A 23,246-nucleotide genomic window follows, 5' to 3' on the forward strand; every position below is an offset into this window, starting at 1 on the left:
AGGCAGCTGCGTGAGTTGCGTAGCAGCAGCGTAACAGGCCGGGGATCAGGCCGGGGCTCAGTTGGGTCGTTGTCTCCTATCCTGTCCTCGTCCGGCTCTCCCCGAGCTCCCAATCGTTCCCCAGCTGGCATCAAGCGGCGGCCAGCCTCCTTCCATGCCAGAACGCCTCGAACTCCCCGACCAAATGATCTGAAGGTCACCCCCTTCAGCCGAATGCTCAACACCCCCACTTCAGTGGACAGCCTACCCAGACTGAGGCGCTTCACCCCCAGCCAGACCCACAGTTCTTTTTCCTACATGAGCCACGATGATGGGTCTGCAGGAAGCAAGGACCAAGAGGCCAACAAAGGAAACACTAAGGACAAAGAAGAGATGGCGGCTAATAAGAGTGCTGGCACTCCTCAGCCTCCAACTAAAGACACAGCCAAAGAGAAGGAAGATGAGCGACAGGAGGAGAGGAGAAAGTCAGAGCACGCTCCGTTGAAGGGTGAAGTCAAACAATCAAGGACATCAGAGGTGTTGTGTCAGCCCGAGGCAGCAGGCCCCCAGGTCAAAGGAGAACCTCAGGACAAGAGAGACCTGGTGAAGGTCCCTCTGTCTGAGCCGAAGCCTCCAGAAGGCCCCAGCCAGGAGATGACAGGAGAGGGAGAAACTGGAGGAGAAGCTTTTGGAGATGACCAAAAGATGTGCTGTGGATTCTTTTTTAAGGTGAGCTACCAAATAATAGGCTACATATCACATAGGTGCTTACAACACATAGATTTTTATCTTTTCATTGTAAATCTATATAAAGATATTAGTAGTTTCTCTGAATATCATCTGCAAAATGAACTGAATTGTATAATCACTTGAAAGTAGATTTAGCCATATGAGCTTGAGCTGCTCTATGTTCCCATATTGAACTCCCTCCACACTGTTTTTAGTGACTTTAATGTGGAGACAGGGACTGAGACCACCATGGTGTTTTATGACTTCTTGAGAAGCTAGCTGTTTACACCTGCTTCCAGGCTTTGTACTAAGCTAAGCTAAGCTAAGCTAAGCTAACTCCTTAGGAGCAACTTAGTTTAGCTGGCTCCTTGTTGGCTCCATGATAGATTTTCTCCCAAAATGTTGATCGACTGTTGTAGTTACCTAACTTGCTAGCACGAGTCTTGCTAGTCTTACAAGCAGCTGAGCAGGTCTTTTTTTCTTCAAGTCAATCGTCTTTTCCACAGCATTCTGACTTGTGTGATAGCATGATCAGCACAAATGAAACTAAAACCATTAACAATGAATCTGTAGAACCATACAGTATTAGTTATCAGTTGCACTTGCACCTGTACTTTGTCAATTCAAAATCACCAGTTAAACTCAACATGTACCCCTTGGTCATCCCAAGTGAACCTTACCTTGTCTTTTGGGAACTGTAATCACAACCTATTGGTAGGCTATGCATAGTTCATTAACTCCTTATTAATAATACAGTCTATGCAGCCGTAGTATGGTGCTGTATGCAGGACACAAGGAATCTAATACTGTGTGAGTGTGGCACAGCATGTGCAGTATTGTGCCTGTTGAGCTCTGAGGTGATCAGAGACAATACATTAGTGAATCTAGGCCAAAATACGAGCCAGAACTCAGACTCATGGGAGACCATTAGAGCTCTGATTACAGAGCCATGGCCGCGCTTTGTTCACAGAAGGTAAATAATGCCATTCTAAAAGACATTTTCTCTCATACTTAAGTGATGGCTTATAATTTGTATATCCAATTCCTGTTGCAAATAGAAATATATATTCCCTGAAAAACCTCTTTGATGAACCAAGAGAGAGCATCTTCCCAGTCTGACATCTGATTTCTAAAAGGAGAGAGTGGGTGTGTGTGTGTGTGTGTGTGCATCAGAGGCGTGGATATGTACATTTATATTATGCAGCAGATCTGTCAGTCCTCTTGTTTTATTTCATCAGTGTTGAAAACCAATAAAATGTTATTATAAAAAAGGAGGGATGAGAATCACATGCGATTTTATGCTACCTTATAGACTAGCCCTATTTGTTCATGTGTTGCCCACCTGTCAAACACCAGGACGATGTGAAAGGGGAGGAGGACATGGCAGCAAAGAAAGCAGCACTGTTGGAGAAGAGGCTCAGGAGGGAGAAGGAGTCTCAGGAGAAGAAGCAGCAGCAGGAGCTGGACCAGGAGCAGAAGAAGGAAGTGGCACGGCTGAAAGCAGAGGAGGAGCAGCAGAAGAAGGACGATGAGAAGGCCAGGAGGGAATACATCAAGCATGAGTATATGAGGAGAAAGCAGCTGAAACTGATGGACGACATGGACGAGGTCATCAAGCCTCGATCCGGAAGCCTCAAGAAGAAGCCACGTCCCAAATCCATCCACAGGGACGTCATGGAGTCATCCACTCCCTCTGTGAAAGCATCAGGTCAGCAACACACAAGCCACATGTGCAAACACACAGTCACAGCTGATCTCTGCTTAACCTTCAGGTTTTTTTCATGTTGCAGGGGTGCGGCCTCGAGGCTTCTCAGTGTCTAGTGTTTCTTTGGCATCTCTCAATCTAGCTGACAATGATAGAGACCATCGAGATAACAAGAAGAACAACAGGTAAGACCCATTCTCTGCCCACAGCCGGAATTTTAGACTCTCTTAAATCTCCCTGAATTGCAAAAATCCTGCTAGCTCGATGTGTACTTAAAACACAGAAGTATTGGGATTAGGTGTTCTCTTTTCAAGGTGCCACAGATGAATTACTCATCTCTTTACTTTTACAAGTGTGCTTGCTCTGAAGATCGATTCTAATGTGATGTGTTGTTCAACATGCAGTTTCAAGTGAATCCCACAGATCCCATTATTGTAGGGTTTGCTATTGCAACATAGCCAATGTTAGCATTAGCTAACAGGAGCATTAACAGAGGTTTCCAGTCCTGCCAAGAGATTCAGCCATTGTTCTGTTCATTTAAAAGGTTATAATACGCCCTCTAAGCAGGACTGCTTCTTCAGAGCAGAGCAGACTTTGCCATGACTCGGTATCGGAAAGTGAGGCAGGCTGAACAAAAAAGGGATAATAATAAAGTTTGGTCCCAAACTCACAATGTTTCCTCAGGACTCATAAGTAAACAGCTGTTAATACTATAGTTTGCCTTGTAGCAATAGCAAAACAGACAGACCCTTTTAAGTTAAAGCCGAGTTTGAGCAGATCAAAGTTTTTATTTTACATTTTAACATATTTTGTGCAATTTCTGACCAGTTGTTTAACTTTTACTTCTGTTTTACCTTTTTTACAATTTGAGTTAATTTATTTATGTCACCATTGTGACTTTGTTTAGCTGGGACTTTCAATCGCTGGGGTGTTTTGTTTTTCTTACGTTCTGCCTCCTATAAGGCTTAAATTCTGCTTCTTGACTCTCTTTTTTATTCCTCTCTTCTTTGTCTTCAACTTTGCATGGATTCCCTCAGAAGCAATAAAATAGCTTCTGCACATATCCCGTTCTTTCTAAACTCTCCTAAAGAAAGAAAGGGAAGGTCAGTAATGGTCTGAAAAGAAGTGCTTCCACTGATGAAATGTATGAAACTACTGTAGGTGTGGCTCCATGTAGATACGGCTCCATGTGACTACATTTCATCCGACAGTTTTTTAAACACAGACTTGTAGTTCATTGTAGTTTTTGCTTCTCTATGAAAGTAGCTGCGTGGCTGAAGTGTTTCCGCCTCAGTTCTCCTGCTCTTTATCCTCCCTGCTCTTTGCAGTATTGCTCTCTCCTCTCTGCTGGCTGCTCTCCGCTTTGCCGCTGTGTTTGCTGTTTCCTCCACAAGTACTCGTGCTGCTCATCTCTCGCAGTCAGACATAACGGCAGCACAGAGACTTTGCTTTGCTTGGCTGAACATGCCTCTCTGTCCTGCACCACACTGCTTTGTCGGAGTGTGTACAGTATAATAAGATTTAATGCAAGACAACAGGCAGGACTTGGAGAATTGTGCCATAGTGTCTGACCTTGTTTTGCCATATCTCTCTGTGTTTCATATCTGTCTGTTTGTGTACGTGCATGTCTGTTCGTGAAATTGTGTTGGTGTTTGCCTGAATATCTTGTCCATACCTATGTGCGTTGATGTGGTTATGTGGTCGTTGTTGTTGTTGTTGTGTTTTGTTTGTGTGTGTCATTTGTTGTATGTGATCACCTCCAGGCCGGACTCTGCCGAAGGTTTTTCTACTTGTCCTTCGGCTGGAAGTCGTAATGGAGAAAAGGACTGGGAAAATGATTCCACCACCTCCTCCACTCCCTCCAATGCCGAGTACACAGGTACATGACAAACTGTTTACTTAGTTAATGTTCATTTACATAGCTACAGTACAAAACATTACATTTTGTTGTTGTCTTCCTTTCCTCCAGGACCCAAACTATACAAGGAGCCCAGTGCAAAGTCCAACAAGCACATCATCCAGAATGCCCTGTCTCACTGCTGCCTGGCTGGCAAGGTCAACGAAGGGCAGAAAAACAGGATACTTGATGTATGTTCAGTGCCAGTTTTAGTTCCTTTCTTCTTGCATTAAAAAAATGCAAAGTAATGATTACTTATTTCTGCAGGAAATGGAGAAATCCGAAGCCAATAACTTCCTGGTGTTGTTCCGTGACGCTGGATGCCAGTTCAGGTCTGTGTACACCTACTGCCCCGAGACCGAGGAAACCACCAAACTAGCCGGCATCGGACCCAGGAGCATTACAGCCAAGATGATAGAGGGCCTCTACAAGTACAACTCAGACAGGAAACAGTTTAGCCAGATCCCAGCCAAAACCATGTCTGCCAGCGTGGACGCCATCACCATCGCCAGCCATCTGTGGCAGACCAAGAAGCAGGGGACGCCCAAAAAACTGCATCCAAAGTAGTGCCAGATGGTTGGACAACATTTAGACATGCTTCTCTGGAAAGAACACAGAAGAATTTGTGGATTTGACTTTTTCATTAAAGGGACATGTGGTCCCGCTGTTATAAATCACAACTGGAATGTAGAACACAAGTGGGCCTCTCAGATGTTGTTGTCACAATACAGACCTGACTCTTACACTCTGGACTACTTAAAAGGTGCACAACAATGTACTTGTCAGCATGTGTATCAATGTTTTCGTGTGCCAAAAAAGAGAAGAAAATAATAGGCGGACCAATGCCTTACCTAGTTGAACCACTGAAGCACTGAATGTCACGCCTCTGGAGGAGGCAGTTTGGTTTCTATAAGTTGATCATGTGTGGCCTTATGCTTGTTTTGTGTCATATGAATGCGCTGTGAGTGTTGGTGTTATTTTGTCAGCGCCTGTTGAAAAGGTCTGTTGTGGTACAGGAGCGGTCGTGTGTCCACAAGGATCTGGGATCAGAATACGCCCCCTCTCCATGGTTGTTAAAAGGGTGGTCTGTCTGATCTGTGATCAGGTAGAGGCAGCATTTTTTTTCTTTTTTGGTAAGAGTTTTGCTGCTATACAGGCATGTGTAATGTTTCTTCTTTTTCTTTTCTTCTTCTTTTTTTTATTTTTATTTTTTTTCTTGTGACTGAAAAACCTATGAACAGTTCAAATTGGTGTATGTGTGTACAGTGAAGTGCCAAGAAGAGTGAGGAAAATACCTCAGTTGGTGATTGCGATTACTTTCCAAAAGTGTAAAGTGATGAGATTATTGAGCAAAATGAGTACCATCAAACAATTCTGGAAAGCACCTGCAACAGACTCTTAATTTATTATTGAAGATATTTTAAAATGGCGTCTTAGATTTTATTCAGAGAAACATAATATACTATTCGTATATAAGTTAAATTAGTTTGTATATAATGGCAGTTTCATTCACAATGAACAAGTCAGCTTGTAGTAGCTTTTGAGTAGCTTTTATAATTTATCATGTACGTGTATCCGTATGTTGTCGTTTGGGGCCTTTTATTGTGCTACAGATGCAAAAAGTGTGATCACTCAACAGTATCACTAATAAGACTATCATCAGTATTAGAGTAGATGGAAACCTCACACCGTGTCATCAGTCCGTGCATTAATCTAAGAGTAATTAAAATAATCACCATTGACCATGTTGCAGCTGGAACTAAATACTAGATACTCAAAAATGTCACTTTAATGTGGATATTGTCTTAACTGTAAGATCCCAATTACCCTTGAAGTTGTCCACAACTGTAAATAAATGAATTCACCTATGATAGCACTTCAAGACCCTGTCCACAGCCGTTAAAACTAATCAAATGATGTTCCCACTTCGGGACGGTCCTTGCTTGTTATTTTGCTTTGACATTACTGTTACATTTGTTATCATGCATTCCTTCAGTATGGGTTGACACTGTACAGATATATTTTTGGCATATAGAAGTATTTTTTGTAACGACATTTACCTGTTGGAGGTTTGTACTGATGAAGCAGTGCAGCTGCAGAAGGAAGCGTTTTGAGAGCGAAGTGTAGCCGAGGAGTCGCTGAGGCTATGTTGTGGTATTGTATGAAATCCAGTGAGTGTACTGAGAAAATCACACTATTTTTTCCAGCTCTGAAATCCGATTTTGTTTTCAGTTGACTAAATATGCCCAACTGTTCATGGATTCTTGTTTTTTTGTTTTTCTATTCCTTCGAGCTTTATTAAAATGCCAGCTATCAACAGTACTCATGGTGTCCCATTTCATGTCTTGAATGTAACGAGTGTATTTTACTGTGATTCCTCTTTGTTTTAAACTTATATCAATACTGATTGACATAACATCAGTCTTTTGTCTTTATCTTGTCTTTTCAAACACAAAGTAAATATCATGCACCTGTGCAAATGCCAAATAGAACACATGACTGGTTTGCTCCATGGGACTTTACAATCTGTGCAGCATATGACGCTCTGTGTGCATAGGGCTTCATTTCAATCCGTTAAAGAAAATGGAACAAATGTCCACAAAGAGCAATAAAGGAGGGATCAGACATGCAGCAGAGAGCATCAAAATGTAAAAACTTTAACATAGAAAATCTGCCTGCCTTTGAATTACGTTTACATTCCTCCTGATCTTTTGGGGTCCCATGGGGTCTTGGGCTGAGGGTAGCTACCAACTGTCAACTCATTAGGACCCTTGATCATTATCTAGGTTGTACAAGCACATTTTATCATAGGAATCAGACACACAGTTTACAAAAGGTGTGCATGCTTAGAAGAATTAGACACACATTTATACAAACACTGCATTTGTGCCTATTGACAAATGAAGAAGAAAATAAGCAAAACATTATAATTGAAAGTGTTGAAGACAGAAGGCTGTAGGCTTATGAGAGAGTGGCTTCTGACATGACACCCCTCCATCCAACAACAGTGCAAAACACTGAGTGAAAGAAAAGCAAAAATGATCACAAAAAACACATGCATGGTTTGTGATGATGTTGCATCTCTTGTTGGCCTTCAGAGTAGCCTAGTCCCTTAATGACAGACAATGAGTGAGAGTGAAGAGAGTCAAAGTTTAAGCATGAATTTACATATTTGTATGCTCTGCTATTCTATTATTCGCCACATTATCTCTGCTATACTATATGGGCGATTCCACCAAAAGAGTGCCATTTCTGTCCCCAGCATATTAAATGTATAAAAACATGTAATAATATAATATTGCATTTAATTAATAAACAAAGCACCATACACATGAATCACTGTAGAAATTAAAGATATATAATTTTTAATTACTATAAAAAGGCTTTCAAAGCACTGAAACATAGCCTTTGTTGCATGTCCCCAGAGCCAAACGCTATAGTTTACCACAATGCATTGCATGTTTACCACAATGCATTGCATGTCCCCAGAGCCAAACGCTATAGTTTACCACAATGCATTATGAATAAAATCCTTCTAAAATCTCATTTTTTTTGCATATTAGTGTGACTTTATATTATATCTACACTTATATAACATTTTTTAAATTAAAACCTAATTATATTTTGGTTAAAATTCACATTTTAGTCCCGTCCCCAGGATTTCACTCAGTGCTGTTACCTGAACACATTCTACACTCTAAAAGTTTTGGAACATTCCACCAGTGACATGTTCTGCTGGAAGTGACATCATTTAGGTCTTTTGAAAGTCATGGGAAGACCAACATTATAAATTCTGTAATTTATTTTTCCTGAAATTGAATGATATTGTAGCTATGTCAGGGTCGGTCACTCTTAAAACTCATTCCTGTTACCTAAATTATCTCTAGACAGTGTTTGTTGATATCAAAAGTAAAATATTCAGTTATGTGCTCTGTGTGCTCAAGCTATTAGTATAGATGCTATTTGGCTAGATTTCACACAATTGCTGATTTTATGCTAAAAACTCATTGCTGTTACCCTCATTGCTGTTACTTTTTCTTCAAAAATGCAATGATAAAAGCAGCAATAAATTAAATAAAGTAGCCTGAGATTGACCAGTACTCATTTTGAATGAGTAAATGTGTATATTAAAAAATTATATACTGAAATGGAATGAAAAATGAAGTTTAATTTTTAAGAGTTACAATGAGCAAATGGCACTCTTTTGGCGGAATGACCCATATCGATGTGAAGTCCCATGTGTGTGTGGAGCAGCATGGATGGAGGCGGTGCTCCTGCAGGCAGGGATGGGCGGCAGCAGCAGCAGCAGCAGCAGCAGCAGACCGCAGCGTAGCGGCGCAGAAAGATCCAGCAAGGAGGGGACAGAGTCAGACAAGGAGGAGGAGGAGGAGGGACACAGAGAGAGAGAGAGAGGCAAAGGAAACAACACTGACAGCACCGTCCAACAGCGCGGAGACACTCAGGAGGACAGCGTTTTCATCCCATGTATTTTTAGAAACAGGTGAGTTATTAATCGCGGCGCGGGGGCAGATTTGTGTCGGTACTCGTGCTGTTGGTGGTGGTGGGGAGGCTGTCAGGCAGCTCGCCTCGCACCCCGCCCGTCCAGCTAACTAACTAGCGGATGATGCCTCCCTCTCTCCCCCTCGGCCTCGCTTAGCTCTCCGCGGTCCCCTGGCTGCTTCCTCTCCCACCGCCCGGTAAATTAGTCCGCTTTGCACGAGCTGCGACGGTAACTAGCTGTTTGTTCAATGTGCTGCGTGTGTGCGTGTGTGTGTGTGTGTGTAATCCCTCGGCTAAATTCACCAGCTATGTAAAGCTAACAAGTAGCCTAAGCTCCTTATACTATTTGACTTGTGGCTTAGTGCCCGTGTTATTAGCTCGCCGCCTCCCGTGCTAGCTACAGCGGGGACTGCTCTGCTGCAGTGTTGTTGGTGGTTGGGGGGCTCCTTCAAAAAAAAAAAAAAAAAGCTTTATTGTTAATTTTTGCGTCCGCTACTGTGTAATTGTTGAAGCAGGCTATTCAGGCAGATAACCGCAGATGCATTATAGGCCACTCACTGTCATGACAGTGTTGGTATATTGATCTATTCTCTCCTCTGTGGACACAACATGTGCATCCTTTCAAGTTAGATACTGTAGCTGCTGCTGCTGCTGATGCTGCTGCTGCTGCTTAGCCCTTGTCGACTTCTCATTTACATGGTCTGTGTCGTCATAACATTTTTTTGTTTCATCACCAAACCCTTCTTCTAAAGTCGGGCTAAATGCAATTATTAAGAGCTAATATACACTGTAAATTGTGAACTCACTGTGACCACACCTGACAAGATAAAGCAGGACTCCTAGCATAATAGAAATAAGCAGCTGTATGATGTTGGGTGGTATTTAAATGAAGTACTGGAGAGCATTATTGCATAACGCCACCACAAATGGATTTGACTGGGTGTAGCCTAAAGATAGTGTCAGCATGCAAACAAGAGGTTGTTGCAGATCATCAAACTGCACTGCTTTGATTTCTACAGAATAGGTGAAGCAGTGTTTGGAGACCTACCCCCCCCTACAGTAGGCATTGGAGGAACGAGTTTGATCTGCATGTTGAATGAAAGCTGATCAGCCTGTGGACTAGACTGTACAGTCGGTGTAAGGGCTCTTGTTGTTGTTGAACCTGCAAACGGAATGAGGTACTCCATTTCAGTTTTGTGCAGTTCATCTCTTGCATGTGTTTAGGAGCTGAGCAGAGAAACCACAGTCCTCCAGTCACTGCTGCACATCAGCTCCATTCAAACATCTCCTTGTTCTCAAAAGCAAATTGCCTTAAGGGCAGGGCGATATGGCTGGAATCATTATCCTAATAACAACTAATATTTTCTGATACCAATACGATTTTGGATGTGAAATGATGATGATGAGCCCCTTTGTAATGTATTATAGGCCAGGCATGTAAACAAAACATTGTTGGCAGGTAACATGGTAAAGATAATACTATCATATGATTCTGCTGAAAGGCTGTAATAGTGATAATCAATCATTTCCCTACCTTCCACTTATTTTTTCTCATTACGGATCTGAAATCCAGACCAACACTGATCACAAAACTGCTGATTTGATTGCTGTTTTTTTTCTTTTTCGCCTCCTGACTTTCATCGGCGGCAACAGCCCAACAGCCGTCACCATGACAGCAGAAGAAACCATAAATGTGAAGGAGGTGGAGATCATCAAGGTGATCTTGGATTTTCTCAACTCCAGGAAACTGCACATCAGCATGCTGGCTCTGGAAAAGGAGAGTGGAGTCATCAACGGGCTCTACTCGGACGACATGCTCTTTCTCAGGTATTTGAACTCGGTAGCAAAAAAATCACATCACACGGTCTGGCTGCAGTTGTGTCAGATTGTCGGCTCCAAAAAGCAGCTGTTGGAGTCCCAGGTGTAGTGTTTCTGATAGTGTCCTCTGCATTGTAGATAGTGTAACACTGCACCGGTGCATTAGATGTGAGTGCTCGCTTGAAAGTCAGCCAGCAGTGTGTCATCTGCAGCTCTTCTCAGCCTGAGTATTAAATACATTATTTCACCTTCTAGTATGAAGTGTCCACTAACAGGCTGTCTCACCTTTATAAAGAATATATCACAGCACGAGGGATGTTACAGATCTTTCAGTGTGTTTCAATAAAAAGAAATCGCTTGAATTTGCTTGGACATTTAAATATGAAAACACAATTAAAAATACACTGGCTCTGTTTCAGGCAACTGGTGCTTGATGGGCAGTGGGATGAGGTTTTGCAGTTTATTCAGCCTTTGGAGTGCATGGACAAGTTTGACAGAAAAAGGTGAGTTCACTGCCTCAAGCCATTTTGGTGTGTTTAAGCTCATGTGTACCTTTTTGTGTGTGTGCACATTTTCCATTTATTGGTAGTTTGGCCTCAAAGTCACTGTTTCATAACTTCTGAGCTCTTAAAACAAAAACAAAAAACATCAACACGACTCAGGCTGCTTGTGCATTAAGCTACTGTGTGTTTTGCTCAGGTTTCGTTACATCATCCTGAAGCAGAAGTTTCTGGAGGCTCTGTGTGTGAATAACGCCATGTCTGCAGAGGATGAACCACAGCACGTAAGTCAAAACACTTAATTTGGTGAATCACGGTAAGTGTTATATTATCTCAGCCTCCTAAACCTCCTAGGCTGTGAATCTCCATCCTACTGAAAAGACTTTGTGACAGTGCTGCTTTGTCTTCCCACCGACTGTCACTGATTGTCATGCCAGTAAACCAAAAGGCTGAATCTCAAAGACAAGAAGAGAAATAACCAACAGTCTTTAATACATTTTGGTTTAAACTGCATCTCAACAAGTTATCTGAACAAAGCTGACGATCTGTTAACAAAGAGAGGAAAATAATGTGCATGTAGATGTGTGTGCTAAACAGTGGCCACATTGAAGTTAAAGATTTATCTGGATTAAGCTGTTTATTTTTTGGAGAGTAAGCCATTTTAGAGAAGAGATCTGTTCCCCCGTGACGTCCTGGCGAATACCTGGACTCTGCTAGTTATAAACCAACAGAAAACAGAGACAGCTCTTAAACAAATATGACGCTTCATAATTCCTAATTGCTAATAATTTGCCTGCCAAATCAATAAATCTGGCACCAAGTATTTCACATAATCACACATTGCTGATACACTCATTCTGTCTTCTCCACTCATACTCTTAAATTAGGCTAGCTGTGGGCTGGCTGTCACATGGCATAGCCGTGCATGCTGCCTGTGACACTGTGCCAGAGCTATCGTGTCCTATTAACAGGATTGGATCAGGCCTCTTTGGGCATCTGCGGACATTGTATCAGTCTACGTGCTCACTGGCGATAATGCGCCCAGGGCTGTGTATCGGTTGTTGTGATATTGCCTTCACTGTGTGTTGGCAATAACCTGTCAGGAGGGTTCAGGATGAGATTTTAGGACAAAAAGTTTTCTAATTTTTCTTGGTAATTTTCAGATCTCTTGTGTATTTTAGCCATGAAGCTGGTTTTGTGTTCTTCTTTTCGCCTCATATGAAACATTTAAAAGTCTCAGCTGTGGCTGTGATGTGCTGCCAGAGATAAAGCTCATTCAGAAAGAACATTGTTTTTTTTTTTTTTTTAACTCAGCTGTTCAGAGGGGAATTTTCTCATCTGTCTCTCTCTGTATGTTTTTTTTTTTTTTTTTTCCAGTTGGAGTTCACGATGCAGGAAGCAGTCAAGTGTCTCCATGCTCTGGAGGAGTTCTGTCCCACTAAAGATGACTACAGCAAATTGTGTTTGCTCCTCACTCTGCCTCGCCTCACAAACCATGCTGAGTTCAAGGCAAGAGTTTAGCTACAGTAGATGTGCCGTGACTTCACTACCATAACAGTAACCTTTTTTGCTGTTGTTGTTGGTGATGTTGTTGCCTCCCTGTGTTTATGTCTGATTTCTCTGCTCGGCTCCCTCAGGATTGGAACCCGAGCACGGCCAGGGTGCAGTGTTTTGAGGAGGCGTGCACCATGGTGGCAGAGTTCATCCCAGCAGACAGGAAACTGAGCGAGGCTGGATTCAAAGCCAGCAGGGAGCGCCTCTTCCAGCTGCTTCTCAAGGGAGTCCTGTACGAGTGCTGCGTGGAGTTCTGCCAGGTTTGAACCACTAAAACTAAACATAAATACTGATTTGAATAGCTCTTTGAACCCTGAGGAAGTGTGCGTTGGTGGATGAGTTGGCTGTTGTTGTTTGACACAGAGCAAGGCCACGGGCGAAGAGATCACAGAGAGCGAGGTGCTCCTGGGCGTCGACTTGCTGTGCGGCAACGGGTGCGACGACCTGGACCTGTCCATGCTCTCCTGGATGCAGAACCTCACCCACAGCGTTTTCTCCTGCGCCTTCGAACAGAAGCAGCTCAACATCCACGTGGACCGCTTGGTGAAGCCCGCCAAAACCGGCTACGCTGACCTCCTCACCCCGCTCATTAGCAAACTGTCTCCGTACCCCTCCTCCCCCCTCCGCCGCCCGCAGTCCGCCGACACCTACATGTCACGTTCTTTGAACCCGGCGTTGGACGGGTTGTCCTACGGGCTGTCCGGCCAAGATAAGAGAGCGAGCGGAGGGGAGGTAGCGCCGGGTAAAGGGGTCTCTCCCATGTCTCACTCGTTTGCCAACTTCCACTACCCCGGGGCAGGAGGGCAGAGCCTGAGCAGGAGTCTCATGATGGAGAGCTCCGACTGCCACAGCATCTTCGAGGAATCCCCTGAAACGTAAGGGCTCAGATCAAGTTAATAGAATAATAGAGAATAGAAAATACTTTATTAATCCCTAGGAGGGAAATTCAGATGATAAGGAACGATATGTAAGACTGTGACCGAAACTGTTGCTGCAAGTTACATTCAAAATACTGCGGCGTGTTTCTGCTTTGGTCAATATGTTTATGAGAGTCATAGCGAGGTCTTTTCATTTTGGTAACATCAGACATAATCCATATGTCTGATAGATTATGTCTGATGCTTGTAGCTAGAGCTCAGTGGTAACTGGCAACCTGGATGCCCAAATGCCACTGACTTGCCACTGTGATTGGGAGACAGAACAGGCCAAAACACTAAACCAAAACATAACATTTTTTAAAATGTGAATATTCTGGCTTTACTATTGTTGTCAGTTAGATCATTAAGTATTTCAAATGATTCCTTAGTCTCTGGTGGCATATTGGGTGATTGTCTGATACTTGCTCTACATTTCTTACCTATAGCTCCTTTTAAAATCATTGTCTACAACCGGATCAGCCTCTGCGGGTGTTTTGACACTTCAGCTATGTTCAACACCTTATCACGTGCCGAGGTAATCTTTCGCTTTGGGTGTGTTTTCTCTGTGAAGGTCGAGGACAGACACACCTGTGGATAAAATGATGAGTTCAGCCGGAGCTCAGAGCCTGCGGCCTGCCTCCGCTCCGGGCGAGGACGCACCAACAGCTGGCTCCGCTGACAGGAATGAGGTAAACAGATTGTTGACCTTTTTATTTTTAAGTTGTTCGACCTGTTGCATGTCACACACCGCTGAACGCGTTCTGTATTATATCCCTCTCTTGTTTTCTTTTCTTGATGGGTGTTGCCGAAAATGAAAGTCTAAACATAGTGCATGTTTGATGAATGTTTTTAGTGCTATGTGTCTGAGTCATCCTCCTACAGCCATGTCACTTTCCAAGCTGACATGGCTGCTCAGAGTGATGTGTGGACTTCATCCGTCCACCACATAGATTTTTCTGTTTGTATGTCGTATCACACCAGTGCATGTGAGAAATAGTCTTTTGTAATCATACACAATGATTTCCTAGGATACGATTATCTTGGATGTCTCGTCGTCACAGTAAAAAGCCATTAATCTTCTTAGGAATACAAAATTATGTTTATTTCAGAGCTTGCTCTGACTCAACAACCAGTTATAATGATGCTAATTTACTAAAATATGGACAAATGTAAACTGGAAAAAGAAGCTGCATAACCACTGCATAAATGTGTACGGTACATTATTTATGAAAAGCATTTTTTGGTCCTTAATGCTTTGGAGGAAGATTTCACACAGTTATTTGAAAATGAATTAATTATTATTTAGTTATCTTAGTAATAATGATCATGTTTTTATTTAGTTTTCTGTCAATTTGTAGATTATTAGACATAAAGCAGGTCCAGTTTTAAGTGTCCAGCCACTAACTCAACTCATTATTTATATAGCTATTTACTATTTATATAGCACTTTAAAACAACCGTAATTGAAAACAAAGTGCTGTACAGAGACATAAAACAATTAAAGCACTAGAATAAATAAAACAGACAGTAAAACAGTTGTTTCATTGTTTTTAAAAGCAATCTGAAACAATAAAAACAGTTGTTTCATTGTTTTTAAAAGCAATCTGAAACAATAAAAACAGTTGTTTCATTGTTTTTAAAAGCAATCTGAAACAAAAACAGTTGTTTCATTTTTTTTTTCCCAGCCTGGTCAGTTGCGTACATGAACTGATGAAGCCTCTTGGATGAGAGGTGAAACGTCTTCCTAGACAAATAACTAAGTCCAGTTGCTTTCGATTTAACCTCCTTTGAAATACTATGACCTGGGCAAATGAGAATATGCACCGGCTAGTTGTTTCATTGTTTTTAAAAGAAATTAGAAACAATAAAACAATAAATAAAAGCAGGGCCATAAGAACACTAAAACAAGAGTAAAGTCTCATGCGGAGTTGAAAGCCAGGGAGTAAAAATGGGTTTTAAGACTGGTTTTAAAAATGGACAGTGAGGGGGCTTGTCTAATGTACAATGGTAGCTAACAAAGGACCCAGGAGACTGGACCCAGGTGGATCTGATTCCAGGTCAGTGGGGACACGTGGCTCAACCAGGGGCTTAACCACAAAAATGAGTCATTACTGCCCCCGTGTTGCCTGTAAACACACTATTAATACAGTATCTGTGTCCGTCTGTCTCACGCGTTCTATTCTGGGCTCCTTGTGCAGCTCGGTGTGAAGTTAGCACTTTGCTCCGCCTTGCCCGTCACCCTGGAGACGCATAAAGAGGCCGGAAACAGAAGCAGACTTTGGGGCCTCTGTGATCTCACTGTCACACTCCTACCCGCTCTGTCCCTTTTTCCAGCGCTGGCTCACTGCCAGTCCCCCCGCCCCCTGCCCCCCCGCCCCCCCGCCCCACCTCTCTCTGACATAGATCCTGTCCCATCAGATCATCAGGGACAGGAAACAGAGGACAGAGGGGGGAAGTGACCTGTCCTCACCCTCCTCCCCCCCTCTAATACCTGAGCTGACAGAGCGGGGTGGAGCAGGGTTCACATAATCACAATGCTGACTTTGAACAGTGCTATTAGGAGTTGGCAGCAGACTTCTAACACGCTTAGCTGTGTACCGTGGGTGTGTGAATAATAGGTTATGTATGAACTATCCCTCAAAGTTAACTCTCTTTTTGTAGCTTGGTTCAGAAGATGAAAATGTTCCAGGTCAGCCATTTAACTGAAATGATTTGCCATGCACTATTGAAGCAAAAACAGAATAATCTATTATTCATGAAGGACATATGTGCAGCAGAGAGAGAAAACTGGAAATACAATTTAAAAAAAACCTCCCTGTATTATTTAATGGGTGATTTTTGGTTTTGTGTTCAATCCTCAGCTTCGTGACTCCACAGAGAAGTACGAGGAGTATTATCGCCAGCGGCTTCGTGTGCAACAGCACCTGGAGCAGAAGCAGCAGCAGAGGCAGCTGTACCAGCAGATGCTTCTGGAGGGAGGGGTCCAGCAGGAGCCCCCGCCCAGCGACATGCAGCACAGCCTCACAGAGAAGTTCCTCAACAGGTACAGACACAGCAGGAGGGGCGGTAAATGTCAGCCGTCAGGTGCAGGGAGTACACCTGCTGTATTTAACATCTGCAACACTAAGATATAGAAAACTCCTCAGTAGTAGTTGTGGTGCAGGTCGACTGAGTGAAGCCTAATCGCTGCGTGGCTCTTAATGTTTCACACTATAGGGCAGCAGCTGTCAAGACAAGAACAAGTAGACATGTTAAGGTCTTGATAATGATGGGTCCCATGTGACACACACTCACACATACACACACCTCCCCCAAAACCTGCCTCCAGTCCACACAAGCTACACCATCTGTTGTGATGAGCTACATCACATCACATCACATGGGACCATCGAATCCCATGTGTCTGATTTATATACACAATATTAGACCTTGGATTTACCCACAAAAAAAATCAGAAATATCCACTTTGGCGATTTCAATATGCTTTCAAATCACTAGAGTACATTTAGTTTCAACAACATGAGAAAAATTACGTGGATTTATGTTTGGTTTTTTTTGGCATCTGTCAGCAGGACAAAGGCCCTTTGATTTGTCCCCAGAGACTTCCTCCCAGTCCCCCCTCTCCCCTACCTCTCCTTGTCTGTATAACCTCTGCATTATTCACAAGGGTAGCCGTGCATAATTACATCATTATTTCAGTTTTCTTTTGTCCTGTGCTCTTGTGTAGTTTTAACTAGATTAAACTCGCCTGTCAGTGCTCCAAGAGCCTGTACCCAGAAGTGAAAAGCAAAGTGAAAGTTCCCTTCTAACACGAGAAAGCCCACTGTTTATGACGACAGAGAGCATGAATGAACATGTGCGTGTATTTGTTTGTTTGAATGACTCAGGTCCATCCAGAAGCTGGAGGAGCTCAATGTGGGGATGGAGAATTTAGGGGAGGAGGTGAAATCTTTGGCTCAGCAGTGCAACGGCAACGGGAACACGGCCGCCTCAGAGGACAATAACAATCCTCCGTCTGTGACCCCGGAGCAGAGCAGGACCGACGGGGGAGGAGTGCTCAGCAGCACCCCACAGCGCACGGTGGGGGGACGCATCGTCCCGCAACCAGAGGAGTCCCCTGTTGTCTCTAATAGGTAGGTGTGGGTGTGTTTTCTTTTTTTGTGTGTGCACTGATTTCATTTTAGAAGTCGTTGGATTAGATGATGACTGTGTTTTCTGTTTGTTGGCAGCGTGCAGAAACCGGCAGGGGGTCAACAAGGTGACTCTCCAGGCTCCCTAACCCGAAGTAAACAGGTAGGGATGAAAAAAAAAAAGCTGAAAACTTAAAATTCATACCTCAACAAGCAAATAACGGTTTCACTGAACCTGAGATGACTCCTGTGTGTCCACAGTCTTTCACACCGGTCTGGTTCTGGTATTCTGCAGGCACAGTTGTTATTAAGCATCCTCTGAGCGTCTCTGATCAGATTTTAAAGTTCATCACATTCCCTTCTTCGTTCGTCACAGCGTAAGACAACGCGGTGTAATGCTAATTTGACTAAGCAGATTACAACTGTTTCATCTGAATGGCAGTGATGTCACATTGGCATCACGGGAGGACGAATGTCAGAGGGCAGAAAAGATCAGAGTAGATTATACTGTAATGACATGTAATCTGTGTGTTGATGTGTTTTCATATGTGGTTGTGTGTTTTCCAGAGCGACAAGCCAAAAGGATTGTTTGTGCCCGTGCACAGTCTGGAGGACACTCAGGCTGTTCGAGCTGTCGCCTTCCACCCGTCCGGCTCGCTGTATGCTGTGGGGTCCAACTCCAAAACACTACGTGTGTGCGCTTATCCAGAAGCACTGAACACAAGGTGACCAATGGGACAGCTTAAAGGGATAGTTCAACATTTTGGCAAATTGGCCCATTGCCATAATCGCTATAGTCATAGCAGTAGGTTCGTTACCTTTATTTGTCGGTGTAAGCTATTTTTAGAACGGAGGAGCGGAGCGGCAGGCTGTTCAGAGCTACACTATGGAGGCTAATGGAATTTCTTGGTTTCCCTCATCAAACTCATCAAATACAAAATCCCAAAACTCCAAAACGCTTTCGTGGACAAGTTGTGAGCTGCACAATCACCACGCTATGAGATAATAATAGAACGTTACGAGACAGAGTTGTTTTAGAGGTAAATTCATGCAAAACCGCTGATGCGCGTTGCGTTCAGGGACAGTTTTTCAGCAAGCAGACTCTGTATTTACCTCGAAAACGGCTCCGTTTCGTAACGTTCCATTATTATCTCATAGCGTGGTGATTGTGCAGGTCACAACTTGTCCACGAAAGCGTTTTGGAGTTTTGGGATTTTGTATTTGATGAGTTTGATGAGGGAAACCAAGAAATTCCATTAGCCTCCATAGTGTAGCTCTGAACAGCCTGCCGCTCCGCTCCTCCGTTCTAAAAATAGCTTACACCGACAAATAAAGGTAACGAACCTACTGCTATGACTATAGCGATTATGGCAATGGGCCAATTTGCCAAAATGTTGAACTATCCCTTTAAAAACAATGTCTAATCAGCCCCCATTACTGACTGAGATTTAATTTATATGCTTGATAGAACGACTGGCAGTCAAATGCGTTCCAGGCCAATATACAGTATCTACCATATTGTATCTTCTGCCATCTATATTTCCTCTCCTTTCTCTTCACCTCAGCGGTTCGACTCCACCGAAGCAGCCGGTCGTCCGCTTCAAGAGGAACAAACACCACAAAGGCTCCATCTACTGTGTGGCGTGGAGTCACTGTGGGCAGCTGCTGGCCACAGGCTCCAATGACAAATATGTCAAAGTTTTGCCTTTTAGCGCGGAGACGTGTAACGCTACAGGTGAGTTCTGCTCTGCGTGGATCATAACAACATCAGTAGGTGTCAGCAGCCTCATTTTTGTGTGCGTTACGTGTGCCTTTGTCCGTGTCCCAGGGCCCGACTTGGAGTTCAGCATGCATGATGGCACCATCAGAGACCTGGCCTTCATGGAGGGTCCAGAAAGTGGAGGAGCCATCTTGATCAGCGCCGGAGCAGGAGACTGTAACATCTACACCACCGACTGTCAGAGGGGACAGGGTCTGCACGCCCTCAGTGGACACACAGGTACACTCACTAATCTTGTAAATTAATTTAACTAATCTTGTACATTAAATTGTTATTTGTATTCTATTTTTTTTTTAATGTCTATGTGACTATGTGTTGAAACTTTATGTGCTGCCATTCTTGGCCAGGTCTCTCTTGCAAAAGAGATCTTGGATCTCAATGAGACAAACCTGGTTAAATAAAGGTTATAATAATAAAAAATGACAAATCAAAATCACGATTAGTTTGGTCAGTATTGAAATCACAATTATTTACACGATTATATATGTATATACTGTATATATTTTTCAATTGCCTGACCAGCTTGGGCGGTGGGCAGAAACACCACACCAGGTGCACTAAAATCTTATAATCTGGAAACCTTAAACCAAACAGCGCTGCTCTCCTTCTGCCATCTTCACTCATCGTTCACAGTATTGACCGAGTCAGTGCAGTTCAGGCTTCGGGGGCAGAATCGCGCATGGGCGTGTCTTTCAGAATAAAATCCCAATAGTTAATAGTTTTGATTCGATTACTGTATATACGTTTTGAGATCGTTTGGATCCAAAATCGAAGTTCAATTCAAATGATTGTCCAGCCACACCAGTATTTCCTGCCAGCTCAAAACATGAGATGAGTCAAAGATGGAAAGAGACTGAGTCGCCACTGAGACGTATCTTGTTTGTGTTTCTGTCCAGGTCACATTTTGTCCTTATACACGTGGGGAGGTTGGATGATTGCCTCTGGCTCCCAAGACAAGACGGTGCGTTTCTGGGACCTCAGGGTGCCCAGCTGTGTCCGCGTAGTGGGAACCGCTTTCCACGGCTCAGGTGAGGCTACGCATCATTCCTCCTTTCACATGCACACATCATAATGTACGACACCGCGAGAGCCTCTCCCTCCATCGCTCTCAGTCAGCGCAGAGGACGACTGTTACTGCAGATCATATGCTGGTTTTTTACAGCTACGCCCTTTTTTTTTTTTCCCTCACTCTACAGGCAGTCCCGTTGCCTCGGTAGCAGTCGATCCCAGTGCCCGTCTCTTAGCAACAGGACAGGAAGACAGCGCATGCATGCTGTATGACATCAGAGGAGGACGCATCGTCCAGGTGTACCGGCCACACACCAGCGATGTCCGATCTGTCAGGTTTTCCCCCGGAGCACATTACCTGCTGACTGGTTCCTATGATACGAAGGTGATAGTCACCAACCTCCAAGGTAGGTTTCATTCAGCGTGATGCATTTCAACCTTTAGTGTCTTCAGGTGTTGTCTTACCAGACCTATTTGGACAGTTTCTGTTACTATAGAGAGCCTAAGCGGAAGCAGGAAGTAACGGTCGCCATGGGACCTCAATTCGGAAAAAATCTCGATGTAAGTGAACGGGAGTCAAAGTTTTATTTCGTGATCCGATTGAATTGTGCCATGAGAAAAAAATATGACCTCTACCTGTTTAAAACATTGCGTTTCATGCCGAGAAATCAGCAGTTTGTCGTAAAACTATTGTAAAATAAAATTCCAAAGAATCCGTAACGTCACACAGCAAATGCCGCCTTTTCCCGTGTCAGTTGGTGACGTATTTTTTGTGGGACACCCGATGTGTAGTCCGTAGAGCGGTCTTCACACAAAATACATTCTTCCGTTGCGGTTTTACGATAAACTGCTGCTTTTTTGGCATGAAACGCCATGTTTTAAACAGGTAGAAGTCATATTTTTTTTCTCATGGCACAATTCAATCGGATCACGAAATAAAACCTTCACTCCCGTTCACTTACATGGAGACTTTTTCCGAATTGAGGTCCTATGGCGACGTTACATCCTGCTTCCGCTTAGGCTCTCTATTTATAACTGTGGCTTGTTGTTGTTGTTAGAACTGATTCTAATAAGTTAATTCTTATTAGTTCTAATTTTGCCTTAAGCAGGTGTATGTCGTATTGTTTCATCTGTCTGTCTGACCTGTGTTTCTTCTGTATGTGTGTGTGTGTGTGTGTGTTTGTGTTTCTAGGTGACCTGACCAAACAGTTGCCTCAGACCGTGGTGGGAGAACACGGCGACAAGGTGATTCAGTGTCGATGGCACACACAGGACCTGTCCTTCCTCTCTTCCTCCGCTGACCGCACTGTTACACTCTGGACACACAACCCCTAACACGCACACACAAACACAATTACATGCACACACAAACCTAAAACAACACTGCTCCTCCAGCACTATCAACTTGGTCACACCCTTTCAACATGCTATAGAGCTTGAAAACACACGCACACACCTAAGGTGAATGAGCCTTTTTCTTCTGTCTGTAGGAAACCAAATGGATACAAACCTGTGACGCATCAAAAGCACACACGTTGCATGTTCTCCTTCGTCTTCTTTACATCCCTCGCATTTGCAGTTATCCCACTGATTGTTGTGATCTTGAGAGGGGTAAAACAGCAGCATCGTTCACACTTCCTTTGATCCACATGGTGTCGGTTTACATCTTCGCGCTTTACACACACACACACACCGCTCCGTTGCTGCACGTCCTTTTCACAGAGGAGTTGTTGAGGTTTGACAGGACATAGTGCTTTGTTCATGATGGTGCCTTCCTTCAGTTTTCAGTTTCCATAACAAAAATGTTAAAAATGGAAAAAAAAAGACAATGTGGTCATTTTTGCAGGATCAAATTTTGTCAAGTTATTTTGAGAAATCCTACATTCCTTATTTTGCATATCATTTTCTTACAGCTGGTGTAATGCTGCTATATTGTTTAGGGGGGAAACAAAGAGTTGAGTTTATGGTGTAAAATGTAATTTTCCAGTGTGTCAGTCGTGAGCTTTTTCCTATCTGAAGGCTGAATCTGTGGACATCAAACTATCTGCCAGTCAGTAAGCTGTTGCTTCCCTGTGGGATGTACTGATGTCTAACGTTACCGTGTCCACTGCATTACTCCAACTCAAAATGTGTAAATTAGCTTGTGCATATGTTTTAAATTTGAAATCAGTGTTTTTGCGCTGTAGTTGTTACAGTGTCTTGCAATGGCTTGCTTGCAATGGAGGATTGTTATTATGTCCGTATCAAAGGGAAATACAAAGTGTAATTTTTTTTGGTTGAGCACCCGAGCGTTCAATTTAGGATTTTCCAGTAAAAGCTTTGGTTTGTCCCCTGCTGTAATAATATAACAACAGTAGGTGGCAGTCTTATCCCATAACGAGGGTTATAACCATATGCACAATGAAATTGAATTGAAGCACGGTTGTTTTGATATTTATTTCAAAACAGTATTTCGGGCATATGCATTGTATTCTTTTCTTGTATTTTACATGCGCACTTTTAACATTTATTTACTTACAAAGATGCATATTTAAGTTTTTATGTTCATGTATAGTATAACAAATGAGGCCAAATTAATACGTACATAGATGTATTTATTTCAGTTGTGTTTATGTATGTACAGTTAATAGGTATGTTTTGGAAATGCTAGTGGCTCTTGTATTTAGCCTTTCTAATTCTTGTTTTTAAAAGTGACTTAAATTAATTAAAGCTAACTCAAGTCTGACTGC

At 43.1% G+C, this 23,246-nt stretch overlaps 2 protein-coding genes across 2 annotated transcripts in view; both read left to right on the forward strand.

The window, feature by feature from the left end:
• camsap2b (calmodulin regulated spectrin-associated protein family, member 2b) overlaps positions 1-6,563 on the forward strand; it is a 31,735-nt gene extending 25,172 nt beyond the window's left edge. Inside the window, exons 15-20 of the mRNA XM_083992165.1 lie at positions 3-708; positions 2,065-2,416; positions 2,499-2,598; positions 4,177-4,292; positions 4,383-4,501; positions 4,578-6,563. Coding sequence (XP_083848291.1) covers positions 3-708; positions 2,065-2,416; positions 2,499-2,598; positions 4,177-4,292; positions 4,383-4,501; positions 4,578-4,877 — 1,693 coding nt within the window. The 3' untranslated portion in view covers positions 4,878-6,563. The remainder of the gene's footprint in view (positions 1-2; positions 709-2,064; positions 2,417-2,498; positions 2,599-4,176; positions 4,293-4,382; positions 4,502-4,577) is intronic.
• Positions 6,564-10,242: 3,679 nt separating this feature from the next.
• wdr47a (WD repeat domain 47a) lies at positions 10,243-23,237 on the forward strand. Its single transcript, XM_083990762.1, has 16 exons — positions 10,243-10,637; positions 11,048-11,131; positions 11,328-11,412; positions 12,506-12,637; positions 12,766-12,942; positions 13,046-13,557; positions 14,171-14,288; positions 16,461-16,642; positions 17,487-17,732; positions 17,829-17,892; positions 18,297-18,454; positions 19,295-19,464; positions 19,558-19,728; positions 20,406-20,537; positions 20,706-20,924; positions 21,710-23,237. Exons 1-16 carry the CDS (start codon positions 10,297-10,299, stop codon positions 21,850-21,852), a joined length of 2,934 nt encoding a protein of 977 aa, XP_083846888.1. The 5' UTR covers positions 10,243-10,296; the 3' UTR covers positions 21,853-23,237.
• The last annotated feature ends 9 nt before the right edge of the window (positions 23,238-23,246 follow it).

The sequence above is a fragment of the Trachurus trachurus genome, assembly GCF_905171665.1.
Source record: "Trachurus trachurus genome assembly, chromosome: 17".
Taxonomy (NCBI): Eukaryota; Metazoa; Chordata; class Actinopteri; order Carangiformes; family Carangidae; genus Trachurus; species Trachurus trachurus.